This window comes from Terrapene carolina, unplaced genomic scaffold (assembly GCF_002925995.2).
Source record: "Terrapene carolina triunguis isolate 2854851 unplaced genomic scaffold, T_m_triunguis-2.0 Scaffold149, whole genome shotgun sequence".
Classification (NCBI taxonomy): Eukaryota; Metazoa; Chordata; order Testudines; family Emydidae; genus Terrapene; species Terrapene triunguis.
In genome coordinates this window covers 83,984-97,160 of record NW_020664500.1, presented here as the reverse complement: position 1 = coordinate 97,160, position 13,177 = coordinate 83,984, and the positions used below count along the sequence as shown (strand labels likewise).

The 13,177-nt window shown below is 39.0% G+C and overlaps 1 protein-coding gene across 3 annotated transcripts; it reads left to right on the top strand.

The window, feature by feature from the left end:
• Window positions 1-5,457: 5,457 nt before the first annotated feature.
• LOC113406917 (pulmonary surfactant-associated protein D-like) lies at window positions 5,458-12,618 on the top strand. 3 transcript variants are annotated; one of them, XM_026653792.1, is made up of 5 exons: window positions 5,458-5,824; window positions 7,747-7,949; window positions 9,156-9,263; window positions 10,072-10,155; window positions 12,057-12,618. In XM_026653792.1, the coding sequence occupies exons 2-5, from the start codon at window positions 7,763-7,765 to the stop codon at window positions 12,431-12,433; spliced, it is 756 nt and encodes a 251-aa protein (XP_026509577.1). In that variant the 5' UTR covers window positions 5,458-5,824; window positions 7,747-7,762; the 3' UTR covers window positions 12,434-12,618. The 3 variants fall into 3 exon arrangements, with proteins under 3 accessions (XP_026509577.1, XP_026509579.1, XP_026509578.1); XM_026653793.1 differs by lacking the exon at window positions 5,458-5,824 and adding an exon at window positions 6,367-7,225; XM_026653794.1 differs by lacking the exon at window positions 10,072-10,155.
• Window positions 12,619-13,177: the final 559 nt, after the last annotated feature.

The following is a 13,177-nucleotide window of genomic DNA, read 5'->3' as shown; positions in this document are numbered from 1 at the left end:
TGACAAATCCTGTGGAGAAAAACGGCTAATTGTGTGTGAATTTTAAATCACCTGTCATATTGCCTTTGCTTCACTTGATGGAAGTGATATATGCTGTAGTGTGTTAGAATCAAATATCTGTCATTTTTAAAGGGGCTTTGCAGGTATATAGGATATCAAAGTTTAAAACAAAATCATCAGATTCTGCTTTTTGTGCTAAACAATGATAGTTCAAATAGAAAGCAGTTTTCCTTCATGTACGGAGTCTGATAAAATCCAAATAAGTAGATGCAACCCCATGCAGAAGGATACATTGATGGATTAGTCTCCTAGGAAATACAAGACAGACTTGACATTGTTCTGATTGGCCACAAGAGGTCACCCGTATGCCTAACAAACATGCTTGGCATTGCATTCTCTTGCTTGGCTAACATTTATTATTTATTTTTCTATGGTTGTACTCCAGAGACACCCCATTCTAGGTCAGAGTTCAATTGTGCAAGGATCTGTACAAACACTAGGAAGACCTAGCCCCAAAGAGCTTATATTTGACTTTAAGAAGTATTCTATGCTTCTCTACTTGGAATTATTTCAGGACATATATTTGTGTTAAAACTTGGATCCATTTGTTGAAATGTCTAGTGACCTAGAAAAATATAAGCTACCGCATTTTTATACTGTTGTTCGTTGCTTGAATTTTTGGCAGTGAATTGTTGTATGTACTATACTTTCAGATATGAAAGGTTTACATGGAATTAGATGACAGACTGCATTAATTTCCCGAAATAGTCTCAGATCACAAAGATCTTCAGTAAAATTAGTTTCATTAGAAATGAAGAAAATCTTCTCAAAACAAAATGAATGATATGAAAGGAGGAACAGGGCCGTCCCTAGCTATTCTGGGGTCCTAAGCTGATGGCTTAAATCTAGTTTCAGATGATGCACACAGTACCTTTTTATTTGTAAACGGGATGGGTATAAAAAGGATAGCTTTAGGAGTGTAACTTTGGGAGCACACGTTCTGTGTAAGGTGAATGTAACAATGCTGCACGAGACAGCTTCCCAGAGACTGGTGTCATATTGAACCTTTTTTCTGTACTATATTATTATTGGCTTTTAGGAATAAACCTGACTGAAACTGGTTATTTGGTCTCTTTAATACATTTCATAATGAACCAAAGTGTGGTCAAGCACTTGACTATACAATTTACTAACAAGTTAACCGATAAGTTAAACTGAAGTTGGAAGGACATATCGAGTGGGATTCCACAGGGATCGGTCCTGGGTCTGGTTCTGTTCAATAGCTTCATAAATGATTTAGATAATGGCATAGAGTGTACACTTATAAAATTTGTGGACGATACCACGCTGGAAGGGGTTGCAAGTGCTTTGGAGGATAGGATTAAAATTCAAAATGATCTGGAACCTCTGAAGTAAATAGAATGAAATTCAATAAGGACAAGTGCAAATTACTCCACTTAAGAAGGAACAATCAATTGCATATATAGACAATGGGAAATGTCTGCCTAGAAAAGAGTACTGCAAAAAGGGATCTGGGGGTTATAGTGGACTGCAAACTAAATATGAATCAACAGTGTAACACCATTGCAAAAAAAGCGAAAGTCATTCTGGGATGTATTATCAGGACCGTTGTAAGCAAGACATGAAAAGTAATTCTTCTGCCCTACTCTGCACTGATAAAGACTCAGCTGGAATATTGTGTCCAGTTCTGGGCTCCACATTTCAGAAAAGATGTGGAGAGATTGGAGGGAATCTAAGGGAGAGCAACAAAAATGGTTAAAGGTCTAGAAAACATGACCTATGAGGGAATATAGAAAAACTTGGGTTTGTTTAGTCTGGAGACGAGAAGACTAAGGAGGGACATAACAGTTTTCAAGTACATAAAATGTACTTACAAGGAGGAGGGTGAAAAATTATTCTCATTAACCTATGAGGATAGGACATGAATCAATGGGCTTAAATTGCAGCAATGTAGGTTTGGATTGGACATTAGGAAAAACTTCCAACTGTCAGGGTAATTAAGCACTGGGACAAATTGCCTGGGGAGGTTGTAGAATCTCCAGCATTGGAGGTTTTTAAGAACAAGCTAGACAAACACCTGTCAGAAATGATCTAGTTATTACTTAGTCCTGCCTTGAATGCAGGGGACTGGACTAGATGACCTATTGAGGTCCCTTTCAGTCCAACACTTTTACGATTCTTTGATTTCTGCCACCAGGCCCTATAAATCTGTTGACTTCACAAAACCATCCTTAGCAAGAGTTCTCTTTATTTTCTAGTTATAATGTTCCCAAACGGCAGAATTGTTGGTCAAAACATATCCATGACCAATGGCTGTGATGGCACTTTTGACAGTCTGAGACAAATGTGTGTCAATTTTAAACCACCTGTGACGTTCCATCAGGGCCAGCTTTATTAATTGCGGGGCCCGATTCAAATAGTTTCGACGGGGCCCCGGCAGGGATGACTCACCTGGCAGCGCTCCGGGTCTTCGGCGGCACTTTGGCGGCAGGTCCTTCACTCGCTTCGCGTCTTCGTTGGACTACATAGTGGTCTGTCGGAATATAAGATGCTGAATTTTTATACTGCTGTTCATTGCCTGCATTTTTTGCCAGTGAATTATTGCATGCACTGTACCTCCGTGACAAACTGCATGAATTTTCCCAAACAGTCTCAGGCCCCAGGGATCTTCAATAAAATCAGTTTTATTAGAAATAGAGAAAATCTTAACAAAACAAAATAACCGGTATGAAAAGAAGAGGTGCTTAAATGTAAAGCTGAGCAAATAATTGATTTTTGGTTGGGGGCTGAAATTAGTTTGAAATTTTTTTTTTGTTTTTTTTTGCATTTTTTCCTCACCAATATGCAGAACCGAAAACATTTTGTTTCAGTTAAAAGAAAACCCCCTGAGACTAAATGAATACATTTTACTTAATTTGAGGTTTTATATATGTGTGTGTGTGTGTGTGTGTGTGTGTGTGTGTGTGTGTGTGTGTGTGTGTGTGTCTAAGCAAAACCTAGTTTTGAAATGATTACTCAAAACATTTTTTTTTTAGACTCTTGAAACAAATCATTTTGACTTTTTTGGGGGGGGGATATTTGGGGGGGAACTATTTGCCAGATTTGACCAGGATTTGCCAGTAATCTTGGTGCCCCAAAAAGTTAATTCTTCAGCTACTTTACTCTTCACCGAAAAAATTTCACCCAGCTCTACTTAAATGGTCCCATCACAGAAATAACTGAGCTACAATAACCTTTCCCCTGCCTCAAATACTCCCCCTAATATCTGCTTGAGTTTCTGTGAAATGAAGACATTAACCTGCATTATCATTTTGACTTTAGAGGTGGCATTTTATAAAAACCATAATGGTTGCACCTCCTTTGGAAGCAGACTGTACTCCTTTCTCCAAGGCAAAAAGACTGGATTGCCTTTTGCTGTTGCAACACCCAGCTGTACATCATTGTCTGAGATTTCGGTTTTGCATATTTGAATAGTCCTGTGTGTCTCACAAATGTATGCTGCAATGCAAAAAGGTGCACCTAGAATTCTGTGATGCCTTTGCTGAAGCTGACTCAATTAATAGGTAAATAGCTTATAATGTCTCAGCCCAAGCTAGTTTCCACACCTTAAAGGTTGATTTTCTTTCCTGGCTAAAGTGATTAGTCAGATGTCAGTATCTCCATAAGTCCTCAACTTAGAGATAGGGCCCATGTTCCCACTGGTTCCCTCTTCTCTGTTTAAAATAGAAATTCTTGACAGATGAAGCTGCATCCATCATAATTATGCTTATAGTAGAAGGAATAATAATCATTTTTTTAAAAAATTATAGTTAAAAGACATGAATTGTTACATACAGTAAAAACTCTATTCTGAGCTGCTAGGCAAAGAATTTTCCATCTCCATATCAGTCATCAGAATATATGTAAAATTAATTGGAGGAAATTATTTCACCCACCCGGATGGTGCTGGTGGAGAAATGCTGCACAAATTGAAATGGGCAAGCAAATCCCTTTTAATTAGAACTGATTGGGAATTTTCCAATGAAATACTTTTTTTATCAGAAAATGTTAGTTCGTCAAAATCAAACCTGTGTTTGCCAAACAGGTTTGGTTTTGACAGGTCTCACAACTCAAAAATGTATTGGAAAAAAGTTTTGAAAATGTCAAAATGTCCCATTTTTGAACCATTTTTAAAATTTGAAACAACTTTCTTTTTGAAAATTTAGTAAATGTATACTCAACAAAGTTAAAACATTTTTTAAAGATCTAAATCAAAACAAAATAGTTGAAATTCTCGAAATGAAACATTTCAATTGACCTGATCTGCACATTTTTTTGGATTGTTGGTTTGTGAAAATTTTAGATATTTTGATTTTTTTTGTCCCCTTTCAAGAAGGGAATGAGTGCTGAAATCTTGAAAATACTCACAGAGCATGAAAACTATTTTCCATCCACATCTACTTTAATGGGTTTAAGATTTATTTTTACTATTCTTTTTACAGTACACTAGTTGTTGGGAATTGAAAGAGGAGGAGAAGAAAGAGGGATACTGCAAAAAGTGTACTTTGAAAATTAGGGCCAGTTTCTGAAACCCTTCTTCAGGCTGATGATACCTTACACCACAAGTAGCCTAATGAAGAGAACAGGGCTGTTTGCACAGTAACGTAATACTCAGTGTAAGGATGTCAGAATATAGTCTTTAATATTTAATTTTTCAGTTGTGTATGTATAAAATCTGTTTCAGCATTAATATCAGCAGTGATTCCTGTTTGATATTTGCAGTAAGGATTTTTTTAGCAAGGCTTTTTTCCTCCCTTACTATATTTTATGATATTATTAAGGCGTTTTCTCTCCCGCCCACACTTCTCCCCACTTTTTTTCTTTTCCTGTTTTTGATTGAAGCCTAGATATATTGATGGGATAAGGAGGATTTTCACACACACTGGATATTTGTATTGTTTCTAGAATCTTTATTTAAAAGAGAAGTTTTCTTGAAAGTACCTCATATCTTAAACTATCCCATTTTGGTCTCATCTGACTGATAAATGACGATTAACACTAGTTCTTATTGGTGGATTTGTTTGTATCTGGAAATTAAATTTTGCATTTAATTTCCTGCTGGAGCCAGGTGGTGCATTGGTTCTTGGAAGAAGAGATGACTAGAGACTGCCACATTGAATTGTAACCCGCCTGGGACACTCTTCCTACCCAAGCTGCTTCTACCAGTACATATCAAATTCAGATCTATACATTACCCAAGTCAAAATTGACACATTCCCTTCTAACTTAGAACAGTCTTAGCCAAGCCTTACTTTTTATTTGATTTATTTTTACCCAGTACATAAAACATAATCCAAGCTCAAAAGGTTGTAGAAAGTAAACAGTACTCAGTTGTTCCAAGGTTGAAACTTTTGCAATTGGAATAGACAGCCACACGCCCATTACTGGCAACTTTCTTTCACAATGGTAGTCAGGAGTGCCAGCTGCCTGAGAATCATGTCCTGAGATTTTTGTAAGGGAAGGGTAGATTATCAGTGTGACAGGGTGGCCTGCCCCTTTAAAGGCCGAAGAACTGGAGCCCCTGTGCAGTTAGCCCTGCTTGCCACACTTGGGATGGAGCCTGGTGTTAATTAGTAGAACTAACTGGGTAGAAACAGCAGCAAGAAGCTGCAAAGTAAGGGGAATGCATAGGAAGCTGTACAGAGAGTGAAAAAAGTACAGAAGACCCTGAGATCAGGGGAGTTGCTCCATCTGGAAGTGCTGGGAGTAGCCTGCTAAAGTAGGAAGGAACCTGAGACACCAGTTGGATTTTTTATTTAGCAAGGTAAGTGGATTCCTACAAGCTTAGCATATTTTCTGTGTGTCTGTGTTCAAACACAAGTAAAAGAAGAATGTGGTATCTTATGTAAACTGTTGTGTAGTGTTACCCCACAGGTGCTTTCGTTTCGGTGGTGGGTGACATGGTTGTCGTATAGCTAGTCTGTAGGTTTTATAAAGTGCTTTAGGGACCTTTGTGATTACAGTGCTACGTTCTTCTGTGAAAGCTGATAATATCATTTCATCATTGCTGAGCATATAAGGTGCTTGCAAAGTCTTGTGAAACATTTCATGATTGGTCAGTAATAAGATTAGCCAACTTCTCTGGGATAAAAAATGTTTAATAGAAAAACAAGTCAAACATTAAGCAATAATTCTTCTAGTGCTGCTTTTGGTTTCAGTACTGAAAGGTGAAATAGTTAACTTCAGTGCATTCAACACAAAATGCTATTGTTCCCTCCCTTAAAAGAAAACATAAGTGAAGCTTACATATGCAAAAGTTTAAAATACCCATAGGTTTTCCATCATCCTTTAAATATTTTCTATGATAGCTCCTTGGCACTATTGCTTGAAAGTAGAATCTGTTTCTTTACGAAACACAAAAATGTACATTGGAGGGGCCTTTCCCCCTTCAGCTCACCAGCAGATCAAATAACAAAATAATTCAAGTGTCATGTGGGAAAATTCTGGACGTTTCTTATGTGTTTTCCCCTTATTATTACAGTGAATTTGACACACCATTGTAAAACAATTATCCCCTACACCAGATGTCTAAATAGAAATACAGGGCCTGATACTCTTCTTACAACTGGGGTATCTTCAGTAGAGGTACTTCTTGCTTTTACAGTTGTGTCAATATACATGAAATATAGATATGAGCCAAAACTATGGAACTATTTATGGACTACAATGAATGATTCTGGCTTCCTACACAACTCCCAAGCTTCCACCAGGCTTTGGGGCTGGATCCAGAGCCTGTTTACACCGCCCCCTCCCCCCAAAAAAACAATATGAGACGAACTCACCATAGAGAACCTGAGAGAGAGACTCACTCCATCAGCTGCCTCATGCTGGTTTTTCAGTGGGCAGGGTTTACTCAGGCCTTAACATCAATCCTAATGCCTATCCCGATGAGGTAGGTAAATGAGTAAAATGGAACCCAAATTGAATCAACCCTTGTTTTTATTTTGCAAATCTAAATCTCAACCAATGGGTTGGCAAAATCAAAACCCATTCCCGGTTTTACCCATCTCAATAAACATCCCATCTATAAACTATATAACAGGCTGTTATTTGGCTTTCGAGGCAGCCTACAGTGGATGATGGAAAAATGCCAATGCTCCTTTTCTTGCTCTCTTGCAGGACTGTGTATTCAGCTGCACTACGTCTCTTCCTCCTCATCATCAAGGCTAGTGCCAGGGCACTGTAAACAAGGGCAAAAACCGGGGTACAGGGAGAGCAGCTGCTTTTCTGGGCCTTATCTAAAGGCTCCCCCTTTAGTCCAACAGACCGGCTGCTAAGTGAATTCTGACCAGCCAGCCCCTGCCCGCCTGGCTCCCCTTGTCGTTCCTGTTCCCTTGCATGCCTGCTCCTCTGAAACAGCACGCCTAGTGTCCTAGTCCAGGCCTCATGGACTCATTGGTTAACAGCCCTCAAATTATATGGGACATTAGCCTCCCATAATATTATTTTACACAGTAGGTTTTCATCAGAAATGAAGCACTGAACTGAGGTGGTGTTATGATGCTGCGCAATTTACTGTACTTTGCTACACGAAGAGAGGCGGGAGCAGAGGACAGCTCCAGGTCCCTAATTCTTATGGTCTCTGGGGGCTCCATACTCACTCTGTGTTCTCAGCGAAGGGGGAGGGAGGGGTTAAATATGCCATGCTCTTCACATTGTTTTTAATTTTCCCATTATTCTTCCCAGGTCAAGGCCTTGAGCTATGCATTTTCATGCTTTTCACATCCTCCTCCTGGGAATGTCATTGGTAAGGGAATACAGCTCCAGTCAATGCACATGTGAAGAGAAAGCAAATACGTGCACGTTCATTCCCTGTGGAATCCCTGGGAGCAATGGTTTACCAGGCAGAGATGGGAAGGAAGGTCCAAAAGGAGAAAAGGGAGAGCTAGGTATAACAATATAAAAATTTCTCAGGGCTATGCTTAGCCAGGAAAGCCCTAGGGACAAAAGGTTTCCTTCTTACTAAAGAAACTAGCATTAAACTAACATGTTACAATCATATGACCCCGTTTATCGTCACTACTATGAACAGATTGTCCCCATTGCAGACTTTTTTTCAATAAACTCAGGTCACACTGAAATCCCGTAAAATAGTTAAATTTGTGAGATCACACAGTAAAACATAGCGATGCTTTAAGCATTAAAGAGGACATTATTTAGTGCATAAACCAATCTCTTCTACCCTTAGCAATAGGGTTCAAAGGTTACATGATTTTCAGCACACAGTCAGCAATTGTTACTTTCCCCTATAAACCTTTCCCTGTGTTTCCAATATACCTATGCAAGCACAACTGCTGTGTTGCACATATAGAAAGTTATAAGAACCTTATAATTCCATTTGCTCTCTGAGGTGAATTCCACTGAATAACTCCAAAGTCCTATCAATAAGGTACTTCTTTCCTAACAGCCATGTGGAATTTTCAGGCTCCAGAAATGCAAAGCCTGATCTTGTAAACACTTACACAAGGGAGGGATCTTTTGTCATGGAAATCATCCCACTGAGGTCAAAAGGGAGGAGTCTGAAGTCAATGGGATACTTACACAAGTAAAATAATGTACATGGGTATAGGCTTGCCAGATTAATCATGTGTCCATGCATATGTTGCACATGAATAGACTGTACAGAAATGTTTTGTGTCAGATCCTCAGCTGGTATAAATAAGGATAATGCCATTGAACTCAATGATCTTCTTGAGAAATTCAAAAATCAGCAGAACTGTGCTGCTTTACACCTGCTGAACATTTGGCCCACATCTGGACACACTTAGAAGCATTTCTGGAATTTTAGTGAAACACAGGTATTAATATTTTTATTAAGAAATATGTTCAGTCCAGATACAAACTTCTAAACCATCTGCAGGTGTTCTGATCTGGCTTTCTACTTTGAGTCCATTAGGGTAACTGGATCAAGTTATGAACTTTGGATCATCATCAGGATCTGAACTTCCTATAATATAGGGTATACTTTGGGGTATTATAGTTTGTGCCCATCTGCAGCTATGGCAGCAATTGCAAACTATGACAAGGCTGAAAAATTAAATTACTCACTTGCTGTATTTTGGTCTTTCTTTTTCATTCAACTCCTTGGTTGACAGGGTTGAGAGGGACACAGGGTCTCCCAGGAAAAGCTGGACCCTCTGGGCCAAAAGGCGAGAAAGGTTCAGTAGGTGAAAGAGGACCAACAGGCCTTAGTGGAGGCCAAGGTAAGCAGACCAATCTTTTGAGACAATGGTAGTATACGTGAAGAAAAGGTCTAACTAGAATAGACTATGGCCTTTTTTGAATTATGACTGGTTTGTGCAAAAACTTTACAAATTGCGTTAGGTGAGCTTTGTCATTTCTGTATGGAGAAGCAGAAATGCTTCGAGGTTTCTCTACATGATGAAATTGAGAAGCACGGCTATAAGTGGAATAATTATTTTGTGTCATGACAACAATAATTATTCTGCTATAGCTATTCCAGTCAATTTCCAAAGGAAAAGAAGCACTTAGAGGTGTGGGAATGGGGCAGTCCAGAAGATTTGCAAGGCTTAGAAATGAGCTAGGCCTTGGAGGGTCACTTGGGGGATGGAGTTTGATAAACTTGAACTTCCAAGGGAAGCCTCTTATGGGGCAGGATGGACACTACAGTAATATCGATAGGTGGAGCTCGAAGGTTCGCCCATCACTAGACTCATGTATTATTAAAACTGATAAAGTGACAAAAAATTTCTAATTGTAAGTTTTAATGATTAAAAGTTAAAAGCCAGCGTTGCTGTGGGTATTATTGAGAATTACAACTTGAGGGTAGTTTCCCTTTCACTCAGAGTAGAACTGTGGCTTCATAGTACCTGCTCTTGTAAAGAAACTCAGAAATACAAAGCAACGCCTTGGTAATGTTCTACCAGTGATTTATTACAGGTCTGAGAGATGGTTTCACTGAGATCTTGCCTTTTTTTAAGTTCATAATTTTCAAAACTTTTCCTTGTTGTAATGAGACAGTATGAGTAATGCAATTATGTTATCGCTCAGAACTTAATCATCTTAAAATTCAAGTGAGGGAGTTGCAAGTACAACTGAAGGCCTTGCAAGCTACTGTCAGCAAAGCCCAGAAAGGTAAGCAGGGTGAAGTGGCATGTTTTCCAATCACTGACAAATGTGCGCAACCAGAGAAGTGATGTTTAGATCCAGCTTCAGATCTGAACTCCCTGGAAGTTCAAAAGGGTTCTAGTTGAGGCCAGTCTTTAGTCACTGATACTTTGAACCTTCCATCTATTGTCTGATGCTTTTGTAAAGGAATTCCATTCTGATGCATAGGGAAGTAGGGGGCCACTCCTGCAAACAGTCAGTCCCACATGTGTACTTAAACGTAAGTGGAGTCCTATTGCGGTTAACCAATGAGATTATTCTTAAGTAGGCTTGGCAGAATTCATTTTTAATATAATTTTGACAGATATCAATGTTTATTTTTAAGCATTTTTATTTTTATTTATTTAAATTTTCACAGTTGTAGGAAATTATAGGGGTCAGACAATAATTATTTAATGGCAGTAGATGTTGAGATTCAAAAATGTGAAGCATTTTAAGCATTAAAACACAAACTATCAACATCACACGTCATAATATACAAAGTAAATATCCTTAAATCAAACTCTAATAAGTTCACAAGCAGCATTTTTCTTACTTTGACTATCCATACATTTCTATTATCGTCTAAGGAATTATTTTTTGTCAGCTTGTGTTTGTATGGTGAAATTCACATTGATTGACGTTTACCAAGAAAAATCTAATCCCTTCAAGCCTGTTGTTAAATTTCTGTACATGGGGGATAACTAATGGATCAGGTGCTAAGATCCAATCTAAGGTGGTTCTTAGACTACAAAAGTGTTATTTGTATAGAATCCATGCTGTGTCCAATATGTCAGTTTAGCTGTCGTGTGGACAAAAAGAAGAGTGGGAGATAATTGTTCTGTGATCTTTACAGCAGATGGGGCCTGATTCTGCTCCCATCAAAGTCAGTGGCAAAACTACCATTGGCTTCAGCAGGAGCAGGCTCTTAATAATATATAAGGACATGCACTGATGCAAACTGAGCTGAAAGTATGGCCACAGGCTTCTCCCTGTGCCCTACCCCTCTTGATGGGTGTAACCTTATGAATAAGTGCTACACTTCTATTCCAAAAACACTACAGCTTACAATAGTACTGCTGCAGTGTTTGCTCATGTTATCTAGCTGTCTGTGTGTGTGCGCACGCAGGTGATGTCCCCACCCTGCTCCTCACACAGTGTGTGGACACAAAAGAAGAATCCCCAAACTTATCCCATTTCTGAGGTTCACTTTTATTATTAATTTGGGGCAGGATTATAACTCACTATACACCTGCTCAAGGGAAGCCATTCACCTGCTTACTTCTCCTCTAGAGCAGGTGGGCAAAGAGAGAGAAGGGAAAGGGACAGAACCTTGGCTCCATTCCACCCTTCTTGCTGACCAGACTAACTGCGCCCGTGCAGCGTGAATAGTGATTTATTGGTGGTATAGCCAAGCAGTAAATTACTATACCCCAATAATAAGGAGGAAACGGGGGAGGAGGGGTGACTGAGCCCCAGTGCATCTCAGAACTGTTCCTGGATAGTTCACCATACATGCACACCCTCCTTCAGAGCTGTGCCAAAAGTCACTATCCAGTCCTTAAATAACAATAATACATCAACTGTAAGATTTCTCCTGTGTGTGTTTGTTTCAAGCGTTTTCCCCTCAGGGCCCTGTAGTCTCTGCATCTAGGGCTCTCAATAAAAGAATAAACCCTTTTTAAGCTCCTGGTTTGGAGCTAATAAAACTCAGCTGCCCTGGCATCAGAACACATCATCAAAAATAGCTGTGCATCTCTACACAGAGTTCTGACATTAGGGTTAGTCACAAAAGAGCCATCTTTTCCTATGTAGGCTCCCAGAAGCAGCTTCCCCATTATAGGATGATAAAAGTAACGTGGATGTACTATGCTAATGTGTTTTCCTAGTTCTGCTTTTCCCAAATGGCATGACTGTCGGTGAAAAAATATTCAAAACTGAGGGCTCCGAAGGCAACTTTGAGACTTCAAAAGCTGCATGTTCCCAAGCTGGTGGCCTGCTTGCTTCTCCAAGGAATTCTGCAGAGAACAGCGCCATCCAACAAATAGCAGCTAGGCATAAAAAAATGCCATTTCTTGGAATAAATGACATACAGACAGAAGGCACATTTAAGCATCTAAATGGTGAAGCATTAGGATACTCAAACTGGGCATCAAACGAACCAAATAATTCTGAAGGAATAGAGGACTGTGTAGAAATACATTCAAGTGGCAAGTGGAATGACAAATCCTGTGCAGAGAAACGTTTAATAATTTGTGAATATTAATCTACCTGCCCTTTTGGTTATTTGTCACTTAGTACAAATGTACATACAGCTTTACATATTGTTAATTATATCAATTTACAGTAGCCCTACGTTTTGGACATTGTGCTGCATCAGTAATGTAAAACATACAGCTGTCTACTGTATGTGAAAAACTGTGGTCAAATAAAATAATCATGCAACACTGATTAATGTACTGAGCTGGTTAAAACTGGGGATATAATACAAATGCTGTGAGATGGTTGATGCCCACTCATTTTCAGATTGCCACCTTTCCATACAAGGACCCATCCTGGGAAATCCATAGGAATTAGACACATGGCATGTTTCTAACTTAAAAGGCTACAAGATGTTCACTTTGTTCCATATAGAGCCACCTGGCAATGCATTATCTTGACAGGCAGGGACTTGGGATGAAAAGTCAAGTGGCAGAATTGAGATTTCAGGATTCCCTTCCATCTCTATTTACAGGCATTTCAGTATCTAGGATCTGCTTGTTACAACCTTTTTAATAAGTCACTGTTGAAATGGAAAATTCTAGAAGTATTTGAGTCGCATCCCAAGGGTTGCACTGGTTTAACTAGGTCAATTTTATTGCAATCTATTCAGTTAAACTTTTCTAATGCAAACTAGGCCTGTGTTTGTGTGTTTGGATTAGAACTTGGCGATTTTTTTCAGCAAATAGTACATTCACAAAAAAAATCATTTTGGGGGCAGAGGGACCACTGAAACTATTCATAAATTCAG